Here is a 23,862-nt window from a genome sequence, read left to right on the forward strand (position 1 = left end):
AGCAATTGAGGTTAAAGGATTTGTGACTTGCTCAAGCAGTCTTCCACGTCCAGAGCTTTTCCACTTGATGGAGCAGGTGACTAGGGGTGGGTACATAAGCTGGAGCACGCCAGATAGACAGAGCTGAAGCTCAAAGCAGAAGGTAGGCTGGTGCTGCCCGTTGCTCAAGGACCCATTCTCCCTCGAAAGGCCTGTATAGGGGGCAGAGTATCATAACAGCAAACCCATTTTTCCTCTCCCTACTCCAGAAGACAATAGCATTTTCCCAAGAAATTGCTGGACATAACTAGAAAAGTAGTTGCTGAAAGGCACCATATGACAATTTCTTTCTCTAAGAGCCTCAAAATCAACAAAACACCTTAGATTCAGTATGAAACTAATAAAAGAACCTGCTTCTAAGCTGAATTACACAGGTGAAGCTCTTGTGAAGCTGCTCATAGGAAGCCCGAGCTTTGAAAGTGCCCTCTGGTGGCCATGGCTATAAACTGCACCCGCAGAACGGCTTAGGTCTGTAAAAGGAGGAAACTAGAAATGGGAGAATCTTCCTCATTTTGGGTGACTGTTGGATTTGTGGAAGGACTGGAAAATGTCAGGGTCATGGGGAGTTCTTTCTGGGAGCACTAAGTAATGGGAGGGAGGAACAGTGTGTGTGTGAAACACCAGAAGAGAGTGTCATTCATTCATTCGAGAAATGCTTGTGTATCACCAGGGCCACAGATACTGTGCCTGGACTCAAGGAGCTCTCCGCTTGGAGGAAAGCTGAGAAGAGACAAGAAAACCAACAATTTATATAAACTGAGATTAAAGGCCAGCATCGTTTTTGAAGTTTCAGGAGTTCCAGGAACCCTAGAATTTCTTTCCACAGCGTTGGAAGGAAATGTAAGCTTTCTTGTTCCTCTTTGCTCAGGATTGCACACAACTTTAGCTTCTATGTCAAGCTGTCAGCTATCCTGAGGAGGGAAACTGGTGAGAGATGGGTTTTCATATGAGGCAGTAGTTGGCCTCAGGCAAAGAGAAATAAAAATGAGGTGCCAGGAAGGTGATGGAGAGACTGGAACAGTTTCTGCATCAGTGGGTGAACAGGATTACTGAATTAAAATGAGATGATAATGATGATGATGATATGGCAACAATAATAATAATAATAATAACAAATTATATTACTATAATGTGGCAGTATTTGTGCTAAGTGGGATAAAGAAAACAGTGACTGCACAGGAGAGACAGGACAGGTGGGAGGATGGTAAGTAGAGATATATACTGAGGCACCTGCCTCTGTGCCTTGATTGTAGACTTGAGGTATATGGAGGTTGGGGCACCTGGGTGGCTCAGTCAGTTAAGTGTCTGCCTTTGGCTCGGGTCATGATCTCAGGGTCCTGAGGTGTATGGAGGTTGAGGGAGTGAGGGAGATGAATCCAGGGCAGTAAACAAGAGCCAGAGAGTGAAAACCTCTGTAAGCTGGGCTGAGGAGTTTGATATATCCCCTGGTTAAGAGAAGACATTGAGGATCTAAAGCAGGGACTGTGACTTGACTGATATTCCCACATCTCCACCTAGTCAGTCAGCAAGCCCTATGACTCCATGCCGTGCTCTCTGCTCCACCCTCTTCCTTCTTTCCCCTCCCCCAGTCCTGGTCCTGTCATCCCCAGGCCCTCTCTTTACAGTGATCTTTCTTTCTTTTTTTTTTTTTTAAAGATTTTATTTATTTATTTGACAGAGATAGAGACAGCCAGCGAGAGAGGGAACACAAGCAGGGGAGTGGGAGAGGAAGAAGCAGGCTCACAGTGGAGGAGCCTGACGTGGGGCTCGATCCCATAACGCCGGGATCACGCCCTGAGCCGAAGGCAGACGCTTAACCGCTGTGCCACCCAGGCGCCCCTACAGTGATCTTTCAAGCATGCAAATGAGTCCAAACCATTCTCCATCTTAAGAAACTTCAGTGCTCCCCACTACCTATGGGCCATCCAAATTCTCCTTGGCATTGCATGCAAGGTCCTTCACAATCAATGGAGACAGCTGGATATACACAAAAAGCACAAGGGCCCTGAACTCAGACAGACTGGCCTTTGAATCTTGGTCACTTAAGAGCTGACATTTATTGCCCAGACACTTTATTTTTTTTTTTAAGATTTTATTTTTAAGTAATCTCTACACCCAACATGGGGCTCAAACTCACAACCCCAAGAACAAAAGATGCACGTTCTACTGACTGAGCCAGCCAGACACCACAACCCAGGCATTTTTAAACTCAATCCTCCTAATGTCCCTTCTCCCCATACCAAGTAGTCTTTACTATTATCACTCCCTTTTAGCAAACGGAAAACAAGGCTCAAGAAGGGAACAAGTACTCAGTGCCCCAAATAAGTGGAGATGCTAGGAATGGAACCCAGAATTCTAGAGTCTATGCTCTTAACCCATTGCCTCCCATCTGTCACTAAGCCTCTAGAAGCCTCAGGCTCCTCACATGCAAAGTGGAGATAGTAAAATCTGGAAGATGTTGTTATAAGGATTAAAGGAAATAATATAAATGTTAATTTCCTTTCTCTTAGTGGTCAAACTACCTTTCCAGCTTCATCTCCTACCATTCTTTTTGTCTGCATCCCATTATCAGTGACACTAAACTCCATAAAACTCCAAAGACACTAATGCCTCCTCAACTTTGTATATACAATTTCCTCTTCCCAGAACACTTCTCTCCTCCCTTCTCTGTCTGAAAAGCCTGGAGCCTCCCCTAGATAGAGTGGGTCATTCTCCTTTGTTCCCAGAGACCCCTCCAAACTTCTTTCTCTGGGTCCCTGGCTTGGTTTCAGGCCTGTCCTTTCAGGCTTTGGGGGAAGGACTGGCTTGATGCATCCCAGCTTCTAGTCTAGAACCTAATGTGTAGTAAGTGCTCAGAATTGCTGTGTTAAATGAAAGAATGCATGTAAATGGAGAGATAGAAAACTGAGTCCTCTGGAAAGAAAAGCAAAATGAGACATGAGGGAGCCCAAAATGAGCTGGCAGAGAAGCAGACTGCATTCACAAAAACTGAGAAAGATGCTGAGGATGCAAAACCATAGGAAAAGCCAACACAGGATTACAATGGGCAGAGCCCAGAGAGTTCAGAGGGCAATGAAGGCAGTGATTCCATCTTTGGACCTAGAGTCCAGAGGGTAGATCTAAGGGGGAGAGGGACAAGGATAAAGGAGAAGAGGGAGACAGGATGACAGGACAAAAGGTCTCAACTTGGGTTTGACTGGTGATGGATCAAAAGATGTCAGGTGAAGTAGAAAGAAAAGAGAGTAAATCCAGGGAAAGCCTGCAAGAGACAGCAGACCATTTGAAACCCATGCTATGCTGACTGCATCAGAAGAACGTGAACCTGCCATTTATCTCATTTGCAGATTCAAATCCTGAAATTCTGTCTCAGGGAACAACAGTGCCTTGAACAACTCTAAATTGGCCATTGTGGAAGGGATGTACTGAGAAAGGGAAGTCCCTGCCTGGGAAAACAACCTGTTTAAGGATGGGCCTGGACTCCCTTATTGGAGGTGCTATTTGGTACCCAGGTATACCCTGTGGGGTGGGTGGGTATGACAGTCCAACCAGCTTGAGAGATGTACTAGCTGAGGGAAGAATGATCTATTTTGTAGAAATGAAATCTCCATTTCTTGCTACTTCTACAAATGTGAAGTGTGAGCTATGCCTTTCTCCAAGAAAGGTATGTTTGACAAATCTAAAAAAAGAAAAACATACAAATAAATCCCAAAAGATCACAATTCCTGCCAGTCAAGTCATGCTGCATGCACTAGGCCCAGAAGCCTTAATTAGGTTGTTTTCTAAACTCTGTCAATCCTTGCTCTGAATTCTAGAAACACGAGGCCTTCTACTCATGGGAAGCCATTTAGGTGCTATATGAATCCAAAGAACACATTCCCTAACCCCCTCACTTTGCTTTATTGTTCTCAATAACACCTACTTATTTATTTACCATCTGTTAGTCTCCCCTAGTAGATACGACCTCCAACACCATGAGGATCTTGCGTGTTTTGTTCTCTGCTGTATTTGCAGCACCCACAACAGATCCTGTGGGATCCCAATACATTTTTATTTATTTGAGAGAGAGAGAAAGGGAGCACGAGTGGGGGAAGGGGCAGAGGGAGAAGCAGACTCCCTGCTGAGCTGGGAGCCCAACGCGGAGCTCGATCCCAGGACCCTGAGGATCATGACTTGAGCCGAAGTCAGATGCTCAACCTACTGAGCCACCCAGGCACCCCTCAATACATTTTCATAGAATGAATGAAGTAATGAATTAGTGAAGAGAATTTCAGAGAACCTAGCTTCCAGCTGTCCTTTGGCTTTGTTGACTGAAGTTGCCACAGAGTATGTGGCTGGTCTCTATGGACTTCAATTCCATGTCTATCTGCCTGAATACTTTTACTATTCACATGCTATGACCCAGAAAGTTATTAGAGGGAGGATTTCTTTAGGGAAATATAGACCCGAATTCAGATGGCTAGTTACTAGCACAAGGATAATTAATGTTACTTTTGCCTAGATAGTAGTGAAAAAATATGTCAGTCAGAAGCAGTATGAAACTAATGGCCTGTAGGCGAGTGTGTATATGTGTAGGTATGGTCACCAAAAGATGGCTGACAAATGTACTACTGTAAGAGCTCTGGGATTTAACGGAGGTTTTCCAAAGTAGAACCGCGCTCAGAGATGACTTATACTCTGATAGTGGGCTGTTGGAAGGAGCTTGGAGGAGCTCACAAATCTCCAACTGCCTTGTAAAAACAAGGAAGGCCAGCATCAATCTGAAGCTCAAGGGAAACAAGGCCAGTAGAATAAAAGGATGTGTAAGACAGCTGCTATCAGCCAAAGAAGTCAAATAAGACACAACGACCAGCATCTCAAACCTGCCCCTCCCACTGCCACCTCCAGTTCCCTGACCTGCAGAAGTAGATTCAACTTTCATAGGTCATCTTGGGTACATCATTCAGTGTTCTCTTACTGGATGTTTATTAAACACCTGTTATAGGCTGGGTACTGTGAGAGGCTAGCAATGCAAACATGAAAAGAATACAGGCTAGTGAAGGAGAAAGATATATGAATGCCTGATCCAAACAAAATAGCATTGATAGGTGACAGAAAAAAACTCTGAGAGCAGAGAAACAAAAATTCTGCCTGGAAATGTCAGGCTAGGCTTTCCTTTGATCATACTTAGGGTTAACCTTAAAGGAGGATCATTCTAGGAAGAAGAAATAGCAAGTTGAAAGGTGTGAAGAGAGGCATCTGGGACATGGCTGAACTTCAGTGTGTGTGTGTGTGTGTGTGTATGTGCGCCCATGCATGCACGTAGGTGTGTATGTGTTGGGATAGGAGCCAGTGCAAGCAGGCACCATATCAAGGGTTGTCCACTTACCCATATATCCACAAACGAGCTGTGCTGTTGTGATAATTATCTACTGTTTATGTAATCTTCCTTTCCAAGATCACAGTGGTAATCTGTCTTCACATTGTGAGTAATAGGAAATGTGAGACCTGTTATTGTGAGACCTGTTTTCTTAAAAGCATCATTTGCATGATCAACATAAAAACTGCCTGGCTCCCTTGAGCACAAGGAACGCAGGTGTGTTTGTGTTGCTTGCTGGTAACAGAATGCTCATAGGCAGAATAATTTAAGTTTCTACACTTAGAAGTCCCCAGAAGGCAGTGGAAAAGGAAACAAAAGTAGCATGCACTGTCATACTAAGTCCTCAGTGGGCTTCAACGGGACAAGTAAAAGGGAATTGACAGTCTGCCAAAAACCTTGAACCCTTGGTGAGTGACCCTGAAGAGAAATTTCACACTGCAGTAGCAGCTGACACTCAACCAGGCTGATAGTTTGTGAGAAGCTTGAAGCAGTTCACATTTAGGCAAAGGAGACTTCCTAAATTACATAGAAAGTTCTAGGATACACTATAATGTTAATGTACAGACCCGAAATGACTACTCTGTATTTTTTCTGTGAACATCCAGGCTCATGGATTTATATATCAGCTTTGATGACTCCCAAAATTACACCTCTAGATCAGATTGCTTCCATGAATTCCAGACCACATCCTGCTGCCTTTTCACCATTGCCACTTGGATGTTTAATAAATACCCTTTTCTTGCCTCTCAAACTTAACACATTCAAATCTTAATGCCTGATTTCTCCCCCAAACCCTGCACATCCCTTGGAATCTACCATTCGCCTTACTGCTCAGGATACAAAGGAGTTATCCATTCTCTTACCCTACCAACGATTCATATCAATAATTCATTAGCAGGGGGCGCCTGGGTGGCACAGCGGTTAAGCGTCTGCCTTCGGCTCAGGACGTGATCCCGGCGTTACGGGATCGAGCCCCACATCAGGCTCTTCCGCTATGAGCCTGCTTCTTCCTCTCCCACTCCCCCTGCTTGTGTTCCCTCTCTCGCTGGCTGTCTCTATCTCTGTCGAATAAATAAATAAAATCTTTAAAAAAAAATAATAATTCATTAGCAAACCCTGCCAGTTCTATCATTGAGACATATCCAGATTTGAACAATTCTAACTCCACTATTACCACCTTAGGCCAAACTACCACTATATTTTATCTGGATAATATAGGAGCCTCCTAACTGGTCTTCCTGCTTTTCCTGTGCCCCATTAGAATGTAGGCCAGGGGTTGACACATTGCAGGGCTTGAACTCATGACTTTGAGATCAAATTTTGGGTGCCTCACGCAAATTTTTTCTGTTAAAGTGCAGGTAGTAAATATTTTAGGCTTTGAGAATATGGTCCCTGTTGCAACTGTTCAACTCTGTATTCTAGCTCAAGAGCAGCTATAAACAATATATAAACACATGAGCATGACCATGTTCCAATAAAACTTAATGGGCACTGAACTTTGCATTTCAGATAATTTTCATGCGCCACAAAATATTTTTCTTTTGGTTTTTGTTCAACCATATAAAAATGTAAAAACCATTCTTAGCTAACAGGTTGTACAAAAAAGGTAGTAGACTGGATTTCATCCATAGGCTATAGTTTGATGACTCCTGGTCTAATATTAGGACAGAAGTCAATGATATTTTTATAGTTTTATTAAAATATATTTAATGTGAAATGCATTCATATTATATATAAATATAACTTTATTTATATATAATATGAATGACAAAATCTCCGATTCAAATTGTACAGTTCAATGGTTTTAGTATGTTCACAGAGTTGTGCACCAACATCACAATCTATTTCAACATCCTAAAAAGTAACTCTGTACCCATCAACAGTCATTGCCAATCCTGCTCACCCTATCCTTTCTACCCTGTACCTCAGCTCTAGGCAACAACTAATCTACTTTTTGTCTCTATAACTTTACCTATTATGAACATTTTATATAAATTGAATCATACAACATATGGTCCTCAGTGTCCGGCTTCTTTCACTTAGCATAATGTTTTGAAGTTCATCCTTGTTGTTACATGTATCAGTACTTCATTCCTTTTTGTCGACAAATAGTATTCCATTGCATGGATATACATTTTGTTTGTTTATTCATCAGCTGATGAACATAAGGATTGTTTCTACTTTTTGGCTACTATGAATAATGCTGGTTTGAACATTTGTTTACAAGTTCTTGTGTGGACATGTTTTAATTTTTCTTGGGTATATAGTTAGAAATGGAATTAACAGGGTCACATAATAATTCTAACTTTTTGAGGAACTGCCAGACTGTTTTCCAAAGAAGCTAAACAAATTTACATTCCCATTAGTAGTGTGTGAGGATTCCAATTTCTCCACATCCTTGCCAACACCTGTTATTGCCTGTCTTTTTGATGATAGCTATCCTAGTGGGTGTGAAGTGATATCTCATTGTGGTTTCCATTTGCATTTCCCTGATGGCTAATAATGTTAAACATCTTTTCATGTGCTTATTGCCTTTTTGCATATATTCTTTTGAGAAATGTCTACTCAAATCCTTTGCACATTTTAAAATTTGATTATCTTTTTGTTGTTTAGTTGTAAGAGTTCTTTATATATTCTGGATACAGGTTCCTTATCAGACAGGTGATTTGCAAATATTTTGTTTCATTCTGTGGGTTGTCTTTTACACTTTTTTGATAGTGTCCTTTGAAGCACAAAAGTTTTTAACTTTGATGAAGTCCAACTTATTTTTTTTCTTTGGTTGCTTGTGCTTTTGGTATTGTACCTGAGAAACCATTGCTTAACCCAAGGTCCAGCAATCTTTTTTAAACATAAATTTGATCATTTTACTTCTTTCTTTAAGGATCTCCTGATGCTACCTATAACATTTAGAGTAGATTCTATGTCTTTAATGTGGCTTATAAGACTCTGCAAGATCTGGCCCCCAGCTTGCTCTGACCTCACCAGCTACCTATGTCATCTTTCTACCTTTCATTCTCTCAGACAGTGGCCTCTGAGTCTGCCTCTTCCAAGTCACTCTAACCTCAGGGCATTTCTATTTGCTGTTCCACATGCCTGGAAGCTCTTTCCTCAGGCAAGTTTCTGCTCAAATGTTGTCTTATCAGTGAGGTCTGCCCTGACCACTCTTTTTAAAGGAGTGGCTTCCCTGGTCTCAGTCACTTGCTATCTCCTTTCCACATACTACACATCTGTATATTTAATTTTTATTTTATTTTTTAAAAATATTTTATTTATTTGAGAGAGAGAGTGAGAGAGAGCACGAGCTGGGAGGGGGAGGGGCGGGGGTGGCAGAGGATCATGACCTGAGCTGAAGACAGACGCTTAACCCACTGAGCCACCCAGGCGCCCCACATCTGTACATTTAAAAACAGCAGGTTAGATGTAAATGTTCTGTTCTTTCACCTAAATTTCAGTACTACAAGGGCAGTGGCTGACAGAATAAAAACTATACACTCAGGCGCCTGGGTGGCTCAGTTGTTAAGCGTCTGCCTTCGGCTCAGGGAGTGATCCCAGCATTCTGGGATCGAGCCCCGTGTCAGGCTCCTCCGCTCTGAGCCTGCTTCTTTCTCTCCCCTGCTTGTGTTCCCTCTCTCGCTGGCTGTCTCTCTCTCTCTCAAATGAATAAATAAAATCTTAAAAAAAAAACTATACACACAAAAAGAAAATCATATAAACACATTGTGAAACCTCAAGAAGTCCTAGAATACAGAAATGCCCTCCTCTTTCGCTATTACACATGAAGCACTTCTCTGTTTTTCATAGCATTGACATTGTATGGCTATATGGTTCCTTCCTATATCTCCAGTGTTTGGCCCTTGATTGGTGCTCAAAACACAATAAATATTACACTTAGAACCAAGACAATAATAGGTATTAAGTGTGCCCTTTGGACACCAAAGCTACAGGCTGAAAGGAGGTGGGATGGGCAGGTGGGAGGGGTGGGAGAAAGAAGGAGTGGAAATGTGGGGGGATTAGGAGGGGTGAAGAGTAGAGCAGCAATGTGAGCCTAGGGGTCTGTCCTCCAGAAGCTTCCTATCTCATTCTGCTTGTTGGCTCTTCTGCATGGCTTTCCAAAAAAGTCTACTGTGTTACAGAAAATCCTGAGTAGGATATACAATCTGCTGAGTGCATAGTAACTTTAGTTAGCAGGAGGCAAAGTCCCATTTTTATTGCTAGGAGCTAAATCTGAGGGATATTACAGTGAGGAACACCAACACTTTAGAACAGTTTGGATATGTGTTGTCCCATATGGTAGCCTTTAACCACAGGTGGCTACTGAGTACTTGAAATGCAATCATCTGAATCTGAGATGTGTTATAAGTGTAAAACACACATCAGATTTTGAAGACTTAGTACAAAAAAATGTAAAATATATCAGTTTTAAAATACTGATTACATGTTGAAATGATAGCATTTTAAATATATTGAGTTAAATAAAATATTATTAAAATTAATGTCACTTTTTAATTTTTAAAAAATATGCCTACTAGAAAATTTAAAATTACCTGTGGCTCACATTTTATATTTGTTGGTTCATTCCATGTTTTCCTTAAAGCCCACAGGAATAAGGCCTGGTACCCAAAATGTTTTCAATAAATACTGGCTGAATGCATTAAGGTGGACTGCCTGAGAAAAGACTAATAATTGGAAAACTCCCATTTTCTCCAAGGAAAGCGTTCATACATTTATGCAAGAACCTGATTTTTGGACAGGCCTTAGTAGTGGGGAAAGTGACAGAAATGTGTGAGGCTGGTGATTTGCTTGAGATGGCTATTGATTCTCCAGCTGTATTTACACTCTGCTTCAAAGAATAAACATCATTTCAATTAGGCCCGCCTAAGTGTTTATTTCTTTGAAAACACTATTTCCAAAACATAAGCACTTGTTTTACTGTATCTTTAGGGAGGCAGATCCACATGATTTTTCAAATAATTCTACTGTTCACACAACTTGGAACTTTGGAATTGGACCCACTTATTGGCCTCTGAGTTGCTACCTCATATTCTGAAGTTGCTTCCCAGATAGATTTTGTTTCAATTTGGAAAGTGAGGATAGAAAAGGAATTAAAGGGCTTTATAAACTGTTTGTATAATGGGCTTGTGTTCTTTAAAATGGTTCTTCAAAAAATTGCCTTGATCTCTTTGATTTTCTGCAATGAACAAGTGACCCCTTCCTTTTCCCCACAAAATGGTGCTTTGGCATAGAGTGATCAGCAATTTTGACATGCCAAGCCATGTAAGTAATTTTGAAGCCACTTGTAATCAATTCTAGCACTCCATGCCAGAGGTAGTTGAAAAAAAATTTTATTTCAGGTGGGTAGCCTTAAAAAAATAAAAAGAAAAAAATACTACAACAAGTTGTGTTGGAATATGTTAAGGGTTTTTTTAGGGTTTTGAGTTCCAAATATATAATAACTTTTAAGAGAAAACATTAAATTATTTAGTAAGGAATATCTGCAAAAACACTCACTGTGAAATGTTCTCATTCCTATATGACCCAGATATGCACAATCTACTTCAATTTTCTTCTAAGAGGTGTTGGGGAGGCTCAGTTGGTAGTGCACTGAGCTGAACTGTGACTTGCTGGGTCAGTGCTTATGGAGATGGATCCAGTAAACAACACTTTGTCCAGACAGTGGGATTAATATAGAGCATGTCCAACAGTCCTTTCCAGTCATAATATTTAGCTTTTCTAGGTTAAAAAAAATCATTGTCCAAAAACTAAGAATAAACTACTTAAGATAAGCCATAGAAATGGTTTCTGTAGTTTGGAGAAAAATTAACATTCAAGAAGAATGTTAAAATAGGATTTCCAAGAGTCAAGGAACCAACTCAGCAGTTGGTTAAGTCCCATCCTGGGTCTGTGGTGGCTACTGGTATAGGTAAGGCAGAATCAGGATGAAATCCTTTATTCAGTTTATCTATTACTTGAACTCATTCATCACACTTCCCCATGAAGAGGGTCATCTCAGCAACCAATATATGAAAGGACACAACACCTAGTGATTGATATAAGGCCTATGTTACTGATCACTTCTAGAAGACAAGAGTATCTTACCTGCAACAAAGGCATCAGCTGCAAACCCAGTGCTTGCTCATAGAGTAAGTTCAGTTCTGCACAACTGGAGAAAGAGAGTTTGGAAGTGTAGAGGTAATAGTGCACGTGCCTAAATGTGGAACCGTCTCTGTCGATGAAGAGCCTCTGGCTTTCCAAAGAGGTCAAGGCTGAAGCCTCTTTCCATAGCAGGGAGTCTGGAAACTGAGCAAGTTTGCTTCTGGGAACTGAGAAATGCCAGCCCCCAACGTTGAAATGAAACAAATCCTCTGCTGATTCATGAGGCATGCCAGGCTCCTCCTAAAAGGAGAATGAAAACAGAGCTATGCAAGAAAAAGAAATAAAAAGCATCCATATTGTAAGGAAGAAGTAAGACTATCTCTATTTGCAGACAATGTGATCTTGCATATAGAAAATCCCAAGGAATTCACTAGGAATTTATTAGAAATGAGCTCAACAGGGGTGAAAGATATATATTAATTGTATTTTTATTTATTTATGTATTTATTTGAGAGGAAGAGAGAGTGCACAAGAGTGGGGGGATGGACAGAGGGAGAGGGAGAGAGAGAATCTCAAGCAAGCTCCACACCCAGCACAGAGCCTGTTGAGGGGCTTGATCTCACAAACTTGAGATCATGAACTGAGATAAAATCAAAAGTCAAATGCTTAACTGACTGAGCCACTTAGGCTCCCCTCAACTGGATTTTAATACACTAGCAATGAATAATCCAAAAATGAGATTAAGAAAACAATTCTATTCCAATAATATCAAAAAGAACAAAATATTTAGGAATAAATTTAACAGAAGAAATACTTGTACTCTGAAAAGTTCAAAACACAGTTGAAAGAAATTTTAAAAAGACTTAAGTAAATGGAAAAACATCTCATGTTTGCCAATCAGAAGATTTAATACTGTTAAGATTGCAATATTCTCCAGATTGATTGAACACAGTCCAAGTGAAAATTCCAGACTTTTTTTTTTTTTGCAAAAATTGACAAGCTGATGTTAAAATTCATATGGAAATACAAGGGACCCCAAATAGTAAAAAAATAAAAAAACAAAAAAAAAAACCCAAACCCCAACTCTTGAAAAAGGAGAACAAAAAAAATTTTTTTAAAGATTAATTAATTTAATTAATTAATTCGGGAGAGAGAGTGAGGAGAGGGCCAGAGGGAGAAGATCTCAAGCTGACTCCCTGTTGAGTTCGGAGCCCAAGGTGGGGCTTGATCCCATGACCCATGAGATCATAACCTGAACTGAAATCAAGAGTCAGACACTTAACCGACTAAGCCACCCAGGCGCCCCATGGAGAACAAAATTTGATGAGTCACACTTCCCACTTTTAAAACTTACTAAAAAGCTATAGTAATCAAAATAGTGTGCTATTGGTATAAGGAAAACATATGGATAAGCGGAACACCATTGAGAGTCCAGAAATAAACCTTTACATTTATGGTTAATTGAATTTGACAAGGGAGCCAAGGCAATCCAATGGGTAAAGGATGGCCTTTTCAAAAAATGGTGCTGGGACAACTAGACATCCACATGCATAAAATAAAAAATAAAAAAGTTAGACCCCTACCTCACACCATACACAAAAATTAACACCAAATGGACCAAACCTAAAAATAAGAGCTAAAAATATAAAAAACTCTTAGAAGAAAACACAAAATCCTCATGATCTTGGATTAGGTAATGCCTTCTTAGATGAGATACAAAAAGCACAAGTGAAACAAATAAAACTTCATCAAAATTAAAAACTTTTGTGCTTCAAAGGACACCATCAAGAAAGCAAAAAGACAACCTATTTAATGGAACAAAATATTTGCAAATCACATATCTGATAAAGAGTTTGTATTTAGACTACATAAATAACTCTTACAACTCAAAAATAATAAAAAGATGATCAAATTTAAAAGGGAGTAAAAAATCTAAAAAGACATTTCTCCAAATGGTCAATAGCACATGAAAATACACTTAACATCATTTGCTATCTGGGAAATGCAAATCAAAACTTGCAATTTGATACCACTTCCCACCCAGTAGGATGCCCTGAATCAAAGTAATAGATAACAACAAGTGTTGACAAGGATTGGAGAAATTGGAACTCTCTAACACTGCTGGCAAGAGTGTAAAGTGGTGCAGCTACTCTGGGAAACAATTTGGTGGTCCCTCAAAATGTTAAACATGTAGCCTGGCAATTCCACCTCTAGGTATAAATTCAAGAGAAATGAAAACCTATGTCCACAAAAAAACTTGCAGATGAATGTTCATAGAAGCATTATTCATAACAGCCAAACATTAGAAACAACCTAATGTTGATCAATTGATGAATGAATAAACAAAATGTAGTGTATCCATACAATGGAATATTGTCAATAAAAAGGAAGTACTGATACATGCTACAACTCAGAGGAAACCTTGAAATATGCTAAGTGAAAGAAGCCAGACACAAAAGACCACGTATTTCATGATTCCATCTATGTGTAATGTGCAGAATAGGCAAATTTACAGAGTAGATTAGTGGTGGCTTAGGGCTAGAGGGGTTGTGGGGGAAATGGGCAGTGACTAGTAGTAACAGGTATGGAATTCCTTTTTCAGATAATGAAAATGTTGTAAAATTGATTGTGGTACTGGTTGCACACTCTGTGAATATACTAAAAACCACTGAACTGTAAACTTTAAATGGTAAATCGTAGTATGGGAATTATTTCTTAATAAAGCCATTTAAAATGGAGAGTTATGAGGCCCTACATTGGCCTCTGCACTAAGCAAGGAGTCGGTCTGGGATTCTTTCCTTCTTCCTCTCCCTACCCCCCCCCGCCCCTCCCCCTGCTCTTTCTCTCATTCTCTCTAATAAATAAATAAATAAGTAAATAAATAAATAAATAAATAAATAAATAAAATCTTAAAAAAAAGAGAGAGAGTTATGAGGAGGCACTCCCTACCCCTCTGAGTGCATGCAGAGCTCTCTTGGGATCATACCTGCAGAGACATTACATTACTGAAGCCATAGCAGAATAGCTGGATGTTGTGGTTTCCTTTTTGTATATACAAAGGCAGCAAAGATCATTAACCTTCCTCAGCTCATTGTTAAAAGTTCAAGGTTATCTATTCATATAAGTGAACTATTTTGCTTCAAGATGACCTAGCTTATCAATACTATAGGAAAGTAGAACATATGAACATACAAACCATCTGTATCAGATTTTAAAATAAACACTCAACAAGGACTACTCTTGTAAACAAAATTTAAAAGATGGTAAATAGTATATAAAATTCTACCTTAAAGGAACCATAAAACAATTCTGAATTCTAAGTAAAAATTATGCATGCTGAAGCAATTGGGGTGCAATGTACTGATATTTATAACATTTTGAAATGCGTCAAAAAACCAACATGGATTGGTAAGGGATGGATAAATGGACATGTGATAAAACACAGCAAAATGTCCACTGTAGAATCCAAGCAGTGAGTATATAGTTCTTTCAACCTTTCTGAATCTTTTAAAATTTGCATTAAAATGTTGGTGGGGGGAAGAATGTTAAAGTAAGAGGTGGTTGCTCAAGAGAGGAAAGGCCCACTTCAACAAAACCTGCATCTTCTATTTTGACAGCTGAGGAAGGAAAATAAATGCATGCAACAAAGAAGTGGGTGGAGTTCCTTTCTCTTATAATAACCTGGTCTAAATATTCAGATGTAAAGAAGAGCAATTATATATGCTACATTTGAGGCTAGAGGAGTTAAAGGGGCCATGAGAAAGATTACAAATTTTTAAATGGTGTCATGATTCACAGAAGCTGAGTAAGAAAAGCCAATCTAATGAACTAATCTAGGCTTTTGAGTCCTGGCCCTTTAAAAAATGCCTACAACTGAGCAGGACAAGCTGATGGTAAATAAGGGACCCACCCAGACCAGAAAGCATAAATACGCAAGAACTCTTGATTTTGCTTTCTGTTCTTAAAGGTGACTAGCTGGTTGATAGCTCAGTGTAAATGCTCCTACTATTGCAGATTTTGACTGCCGAAGAAAACCCACTCCTGGAAAGTGAGCCACAGTTCTGTTTTCAGTCCTCTTTTCTTATTAAGGATAGTCTTTGACAAGAGTGTCTTGGCTCAAGAGTTTGCCTCCTTCTTACACATACATGTCCCATCCACAGGTGGGCTCTCAAAAAAGATGCCTGCTGGAGTGAGGGTAGGGGTTAAGGATGTGGCTATTCTTTCTAGAGTTTTCTTTCCGAAGACTGCACAAGAGTTTGTTAGAACTATCCCAGCCTGGGGAGAGCCCTCGGTGAGAGGCAAGCTTGGGGACCTGTAGTATTTGAAGGACAAAAGGCTTCTTGCCAGACTGACTACAGGAAATAGGGTAGCGCTAGCATAATCATCTCCAACCCATTCCAAAGAGTATCTCTCTTTTCCGCACTGATCCTCCCTCCCAAAGGAGCACCTTCCAAATCAATTTCAGACCTAGAACCACCTCATGATCTAAAGACAGGACTTCGACCCCTCAGAGCCAAGTTCACCAACGGTTCAGATCTGGGGCTCCCTCAGCTGCCCCCGCCCCCACCCCTACCCCACTCCTTCAGACCTGGACACCTCCCCCCCTCCCCCACCATTCACCTGCCAGCCACTGCCTTGTCTCAGAGTCAACAGCTCCAAACGCTGAGACATGAAGAGCTTCACCTCTTCAAGAGGCACACCTCCACCTCTCGGAACTGAAGTCCCCCAAAACCTCAGAACTAGAACACTTCATCCTTCAAAACAGGCGCATTCTTCCAATCCCTCAGAGCCAGTCCCCAAACCCTTCAAAACTGGAGCCATATCCCACCCCATGTCCCAGAGCCAGGTCCCTAACCCCGTAGCCTTAATCCTTGGCTACATCGCCTCCCCATGCCCCGGTTTGGTGGTTTTGGCGCCCCCGCCAGGGCGGGATCCATACCATAGTCGAGACTCCTGAGGCGGGCAGGCAGGCGCGCGATCACCGCACTAACGGCCGAGGAGATCGACTGCACGCGCGGGAGGCGGGGCCTGCGGCGGGGGGCGGGGCCTGGCGTGCGCCAGCCTGTCTCGTGGACCGAGACAGGTGAGGGGCGGGCGGGGATGGCGGAGCAGTGGGATCTGGACGAGGAAGGCGTCCGCCGCCTGGGGGCGCTGACTCTGGAGCAGCCCGGTAGGGCCAGGCGGGGAGGACCTGGGCCGGGAGCGTGGGGTCTGAGGCTGAGGGGAGAAAACTGAGGTAGAGGTGGGGGAACCTGCGGTAAACGCGGAGGAATGGCGGCGGTGGAGCGGTCCTTGAGGAAGAGAGGGGTTATTGAGGCAGAAGAGTCACACTGAGGTGGAGGTGAAGGACGTGAAGTAACCTGAGAGTCTGGGAGGAGGGCGAGGAATTGAGGGAGACGAACGGAGTCTGAAGTGGAGGAGAAAGTAGACTAACGGGACACTGCGGCTGGAAACACAGAACTGGACAGAGTCTGAGCTAGTGGAAGGAAACGGAGCCCCAAAAGGGGCATTGGCGGGAGAAGGGACGTGCTGAGAAGCGCCTTTGAGGTCGCGGTGCTCTTGAGGAAGGCACGAAGGGCATTCGTTTTGGCATTTTCTGAAATTTCAGACCCAGGGGGCACTTTTCCTGTTTGGGGTAAAACGGTAAAGGATGTTCCCTTATCAATCCCCCTCTTCGTCTAGTCTCCGTCTCAAGAACTTAGCCATTTCTTTGATCCATCCGGATGTGTGGCCTCTTTTTAAGAGACACTCAGAAAGGGGCCTCAATTGTGAAAGCAATAGCAAGCAGCTGGTCTCAAGGCACTTGAGAGAACTGGCTGAGTAAATGCTGACCTCGCCTTTGACCTGGGCTCTGATTCATAGAGCTTGTTTTCTGAGTTTCTAAGGACTAGAAATGTTGGAAAAGCTATCAGTATTCCTAATTCAACTTTTACCCTTACTAAATTTTTTCTCTCCTTAATGCCAGGCCCTGTGTTAAATGCTCCCTGCCCCCCCCCCCCCGCCCCCTCTCAGTATTTAATCCCCATAACAAGCCTGTAAAGCAGATGCTGTTATTGTGCCTATTTTACAGATGGGTTAAAATTAGGTTTAGCCTCCTGCCCACAGTGACACAGCCAGGGTTTATTAACCTAGCACTCTTGAGTCCGAGCCTGTGCTAGTCTAACCATAACAAGAAGTTCCCTTTCTTGCTTCCTCTAGTACTGTTTACTTGTGGGATATGAAATAATTTGGTTTTATTTTGTTTAAAAATTATTTATTTAAAATTTATAAAAACTAGTGCATGCTAGTAACAAACATTACATGAATGAACAAAGGTTATTAATCTTTCCTTCCTCTGGAAATCCCTCCACCCCCAACCAAAGGTAGTGGTTTGGTGTGTGTATGAATAGACTGATGCAGATATTTCAGGTTTATTTTTGCTTTTCCAAACTACTTTGAGCTCTCCTATTTTACAGGTTAGATAAGAAAAGCTTTATTGGTTTAACACACTTTTGTACTTTCCTTGCCTTTAAAAAAAAAGGTTGATTCCGTTTTATTCGATTGGGGGTGGGGCATGTACTCCTTACATTCTCCAGCTGTAATGGCACATGGCAGATTTTTTTTGCTTGTTTTTGTTCGTTTCTTTGTTTTATTACAGTCTGAATAACAAAATTCTGCTCATTCTGACAATTCAAACAATGCAAAACTATCTAAAGTAAAAGAATATTCTTCCCTCTCCCTCTTTGCATACCTTTTCCATTACTTATACAAACATATACACATAGGTATTTTTTTAAAGGTATAAGAGCATATCTATTATTTGGCAATTTGCTTTTTTTTTTTTTTACTTATCAATAAAACAGATATTTTCAATTATATTAATGTGCTGGCATATGCACTATAAAGTAAAAAATCACAGTGGTCATCTTTGGGGAGAAAGGCTTTTTACTTTTATTCTGCACTTTTCTGTACTGTTGGAATTTTCTGGCTACGTAGTAAGTGTTACTTCCTTTTTAATGTCCAAAGGGATAGTCTTGTGATCTTGTGGAGCAGTTATAGACTGTTTTGTATGTTTGTGGGGTTTTTTTGTTGTTGTTGTTGTATTTCCCTGTACTAAAGAATTCCCATAAATGTTTAAATTATCCTTTGTCATGCAGAAAAATTTCCATCTTAAGGTAGTCAAGTTTATTTTTCCTTATGATTTGTGATTTTTTGGTGTTAGTTTTGAAGTTTTTCCCTACACTGATGAATAACATTTTTTTTTTTTTCTGATAATTCTGCTGCTTTGCTCTTCACCTTAAGTCTAATCTACCTGGAACTTCTTTTTATATACAATATGTGATTTGGTATAATTGTATTTTTTATACTGATAGCCAGTTTCCTCAGAACCTATTTATAGTACTTCTGCTATATTCTAAGTTCCTTTGTAAAGGTGGATCTGTTTGTAGGCTCTCTGTTCTGTTCCACTGTTCTGTTTGTCTATTCCTACACCAGTATCAGGCTTTTGTAACTACTGTGGTTTAACAGTAGGTTTTGATAACTGGTAAAGTCAATGTCCTCCTTCACTTTTCTTTCCTCATTCTCCTTCAAAGTTGTCTAGGCTATTCTTAGCCCTTTATTCTCTTTTAGAATTTTAGAATCAGCTTGTCAGTGTTCATGAAAGCATTTTAAGCAGGGATGTGTCCTGATCTAATACTTATTTTTAAAATATGACTCTCACCCATTAGAAGCCTATTACAGTAGTCCAGATAAGAGGTAATGAATGGCTTGGACTAGGAGGATGACAGTGGAGATAAAAAGAAGTGGACAGAGTCAAGGTGTATTTTGTTGGTAGATAGGACAACACTTGCAAAAAAAATTTGAATATGGGAGATGAGGAAAGGGAAGATTCAAAGATAACACTTAGACTTGGTTTAGGTTATTGCTGGGTGGACGATGGTGCTATTTATTTAGAGCACAAAGACTGGGGAAGGGGAATCAAGAGTGCTGTTTTGAGCATGTTAAGTTTAAAATACTTACTAGACATTCAAATGTGAGATTTTTAATAGGCAATTGGATATACAAGTCTGGATCTCAGAGGAGAGAGGTCAGGGTTAGAGTTGTAAATTTTGGGAGACATTAGCAAACACATAATATTCGAAATGATGGCAATGGGTGAACTCACCTAACTAGAGAATGTGGATGGAGAATAGAAGAAGGTTTAAGACTCATCTTGGGGTATTTCAGTGTTTAGACGTTGAATAGAGAAGGAAGAACATGGTGTCTTGGCATTTAAGAAAAGGTAGTATATCAAGGAAGTAATGGTCAGCTGTGCCAAATGCTATTGACAGGCTAAGCAAGCAGAGACATGTCTGTTAGATTTGACAGCATGGAACTCATTGGTCACTTTAGGGGAATTTCGAGAGAATGGGGAGGAGGGAAGCCAGACTGGGTTGGAATGAAAAGGGAATGATACATGAGGGAGAAGAGATAGTGAAGGCAAGACCTTTCCTGAGAAATGTGGCTATAAAAGAGAACACAGAAGTGCGATATTATTTGGGGGATATGATGTGGGATCAAGAACAAGTTTTTCAGTGGGTTTCTTTTTTTTTTTTAAGATTTTATTTGTTTATTTATTTATTTGACAGAGAGAGAGAGCACAAGCAGGGGGAGGAGTAGAGGGAGAGGGAGAAGCAGGCTCCCTGCCGAGCTCGACCTGAGCCAGAGGCAGACACTTAATCTAATCGACTGAGCCACCCAGGGACCCCAAGAACAAATTTTTTAAAGACACAATATACTAGAACATATTTGTATGCTGATGATGATTATTTGGTAGAGAAAATATATAACTATATACTTCTTTGGCTTTTAAAAATAATTCAGTTTATTTATTTTATGGATAATATAATTATTGTACAGTGAAAAGTGAGTCTTGACCACCCCTCTTCCCTGGCCCTGGCCCAATTCTCCTAAAGACAGTCACTGTTACCAATATCTTGGATAGCTTTCCAGAAATATTCTCTACATATATAAGCATATAACTTATTTTATAATTTTTTATTAATGGCAGTATATAAATATATACAAGAGTAGAAACAATACAATAATCAACTCCCATCACCCTACCTCAGCTGGTATTGTCAATTCATGGCCAATCTTCTTTCATCTGTACCTCACCTAACTTCTACCCACCCCTTACCCCCTGCACTGTTTATTTTGAAGCAAATCCCTATCATGTGATTTAACCCATATATATTTTAATGTATGTATCTTCAAAAGATAAGAATTCTTTTAAAAATAATAATCACTTACCTAAAAATATTTAGTAGTAATTTCTTGATATCAAACACGCAGCCAGTTTTCTCATTTCATCAACTGTCATATAAAATTTTTCTGAAACAGGATCTATGTACGGTCTACTGTAATTGGTTGATATTTGTCTTTTTAAAAAAATTTTAATTCCAGTATAGTTAACATACAGCATTACATTCATTTCAAGTGTACAATATAGTGATTCAACAATTTCTTTCTTTCTTTTTTTTTTTTAAGTGATTCAACAATTTCATGCATCACCCAGTGCTCATCAGGACAATTGCACTCCTTAATCCCTATCACCTCATTCACCTCTCTGGTAACCATCGGTTTGTTCTCAATAGTTAATCAGTTTCTTGGCTTGTCTCTATTTATTTATTTTTTTTCTGCTCATTTGTTCTGTTTCTTAAATTCCACATATGAGTGAAATCATAAGGTATTTGTCTTTCTTTGACTTATTTCAGTTAGCACTATACAGTTGATATTTGTATTAAATATTATTTGAACCATAGGTTCCCCCTTCCTTTTTTCCTTGCATTTTCTATTGTCCTTAAAGAAATTAGGCCATTTGTCCTGAATAGTTTCTTACAATCTGGATTTTGCTTATTACATTCCTAAGATGTTTAACATTTTCCCCGTTCATGTTCCTATAGATTGCTAGTTAAGAGAAGCTTGATTTGATTCAGGTTTGTTTGGCTTTTTGCAAGACTACTTCATAGGTGAGTCTATATATACTGTCCTGAAGTATATAATTATCTGGTGTTCTTTTTGTGATGTTATCAGCTATTGAACATGACTATGTAAAGTCAACTAATTCATTAGGCATTGCAAAATGATAATTTTCTAATTCTGTCTTTCATTTTTATTAGTTGTAATACTTATATGAAAAGACATTTCCTATCAATTATTTGGTTATCTTGAGGCACAATTTGTACAGCAAAGACAGGATAAGTACTTTGATTTTTTTTCAGCTTATAATCAGTTTTTGGAAAAATGAATTGTTTTCTTAGCATCCTCTAAAGGTGACCAATAAGAGAGTTGTTTTGTTTTCTTAGTGTCATTATAAATTCATGGATTTAAGTGTTTTTGGTGTGTTCTAATCTATTGCAGTTATTATTATAATTGCTGCTGAACTTGTCCCAACTTTGGCTAGTGGGAAATCTTTCAGGTTGACTCTTGAGGCCTTTTTTCAGTTTTACTTATTTGAAACTCTTTCATCATCATTATAAACAAGCTTTATTAAAGATTATGAATTCGGTTTCAAGTGAGCTATAAATGGTTTTCTAGAGAGATTATTTACTTGATTTGTTGTTTTCATGAGTAAAATGCGTTTTGACTCATTGGGGTTATGTAGCTCATATATTAAAATTGGAAGATTATTCTGTTGTTCTTGACATCTATGATGTGCAATGTTTGATTCGATCTTTGATCTCTTTGTCTTCACTCTCTTTATAAGCATTGAAACAGTGCATAATCTCTTAAGACCTTGCACTTCATATGAATCATAAAAGAATGTCTGACACTATGGCAGTTTATCATTTGATAATTCTGGTTCCTTAAAAAATATTAAAATGTCTGCTCTTCAAAACAGCCTTCAGTGAAAGGCATGAAAAATGCTGCAGGGCACTGATAGAAATTATAATTGACCTTAGCTTTTGTCCCATGGTAACAGATTCTTAGGGTACCAGATCATTGCATACTACAGGCCTACCAATATGCTGCCCTCAAAGTCAGGGAAAAAATTTTTTTGAGATATAATTCACATACTATAAAATTTAATGTATGTAATCTAGTGCCACTTAGTTCATTGCACAGCCATTACCATTATCTAGTTCCAGAACATTTTCATCAGCCCCAAGGGAAACCCTATACCCATTAGGCAGTCACTTCTCATTTTCATCTTCCCCTGAGTCCCTGGCAACCACTAGTCTGCTTTCTGTCTCTATGGATTTGCCTGCTCTAGATACTCCATATAAATAGAATCATACAATATATGGCCTTTTATATCTGGCTTCTTTCACTTAGCATGATATTTTTAAGGTTCATCCATATTTATCATGTATGGGTACTTCATTCCTTTTTTTAATTAATAGAATTTATTTTTTAAAAGATTTTATTTATTTATTTGACAGAGAGACAGCGAGAGAGGGAACACAAGCAGAGGGAGTGGGAGAGGAAGAAGCAGGCTCCCAGCGGAGCAGGGAGTCCGGTGCGGGGCTTGATCCCAGGACCCTGGGATCACGCCCTGAGCCGAAGGCAGACGCTTAACGACTGAGCCACCCAGGAGCCCCTAGAATTTATTTTTTAAAGCATTTTTAGCTTTATAGAAAAGCTGAGCAGGGAGTACAGAGAGTTCGTAAAAGCTCCCTCTTCCCCACCTCATACTTCCCCAATATCTCCCCAGTTTCCCCTATTATTAATATATTGCATTTGTGTGGTACATTTGTTATGATTAATGAACCAATACCAATATATTATTATTAACTGAGGTCTGTTGTTTACATTAAGATTCACTCTTTGCATTGTTTGATTCTGTGGATTTTGACAAATATATAGTGTCATGTGTATAGCATTACAGTATCAAACAGAATAGTTTCACTGCCCTAAATATCCCCTGTGCTCCATCTGTTCATCCTTCCCTTTTTACTTAACCCCTAGCAACTACTCATCTTTTTTCTACTACTTTCTACAGAATGTCATATAGTTGTAATCATTTAATATGTAGTCTCTGGCAACCACTAACCCTTTAAGATTTCATTTATTTGAGAGAGCATGCACGCATGCAAGGGGTGAGGGCGGAGGGAGAGGAAGAGAGAGAATTCCCTGCACCAGCAGGCTCCCCTTGAGCACATGGTCCAACATAGGGCTGCAAGGCTGAATCCCAGGACCCTGAGATCTCGACCTGAGCCGAAATCAAGAGGTGGATGCTTAACCGACTGAGCCACCGAGGCACCCCCAACCACTAACCTTTAAAAAAAAATCTTTTAATTGAAATATAAATGACATACAACATTATATTCGTTTCAGATATAGAACATAATGATTTGATACTTGTGACATGTATACATGTAATAAATCTAGTTAACATTTGTCACATTACATAG

The 23,862-nt window shown here is 39.8% G+C and overlaps 2 protein-coding genes across 2 annotated transcripts in view; one reads left to right on the top strand and one right to left on the bottom strand.

Annotated features, from left to right (window-relative positions):
* The window catches only part of KCTD19 (potassium channel tetramerization domain containing 19), a 30,294-nt gene extending 13,929 nt beyond the window's left edge, over nt 1–16,365 (bottom strand). Inside the window, exons 1-2 of the mRNA XM_045814948.2 lie at nt 16,109–16,365; nt 11,492–11,788 (exon numbers count right to left, since the gene is read on the bottom strand). Of these exons, the coding sequence (XP_045670904.1) occupies nt 11,492–11,788; nt 16,109–16,159 (348 nt within the window). The 5' untranslated portion in view covers nt 16,160–16,365. The remainder of the gene's footprint in view (nt 1–11,491; nt 11,789–16,108) is intronic.
* A 223-nt stretch (nt 16,366–16,588) lies between these two features.
* LRRC36 (leucine rich repeat containing 36) overlaps nt 16,589–23,862 on the top strand; it is a 40,801-nt gene continuing 33,527 nt past the window's right edge. Inside the window, exon 1 of the mRNA XM_045814873.2 lies at nt 16,589–16,658. Within this exon, the coding sequence (XP_045670829.2) occupies nt 16,589–16,658 (70 nt within the window). The remainder of the gene's footprint in view (nt 16,659–23,862) is intronic.

The sequence above is a fragment of the Ursus americanus genome, chromosome 21, assembly GCF_024610735.1.
Source record: "Ursus americanus isolate L20-20 chromosome 21, mUrsAme1.1.p, whole genome shotgun sequence".
In the NCBI taxonomy this organism is placed as follows: domain Eukaryota; kingdom Metazoa; phylum Chordata; class Mammalia; order Carnivora; family Ursidae; genus Ursus; species Ursus americanus.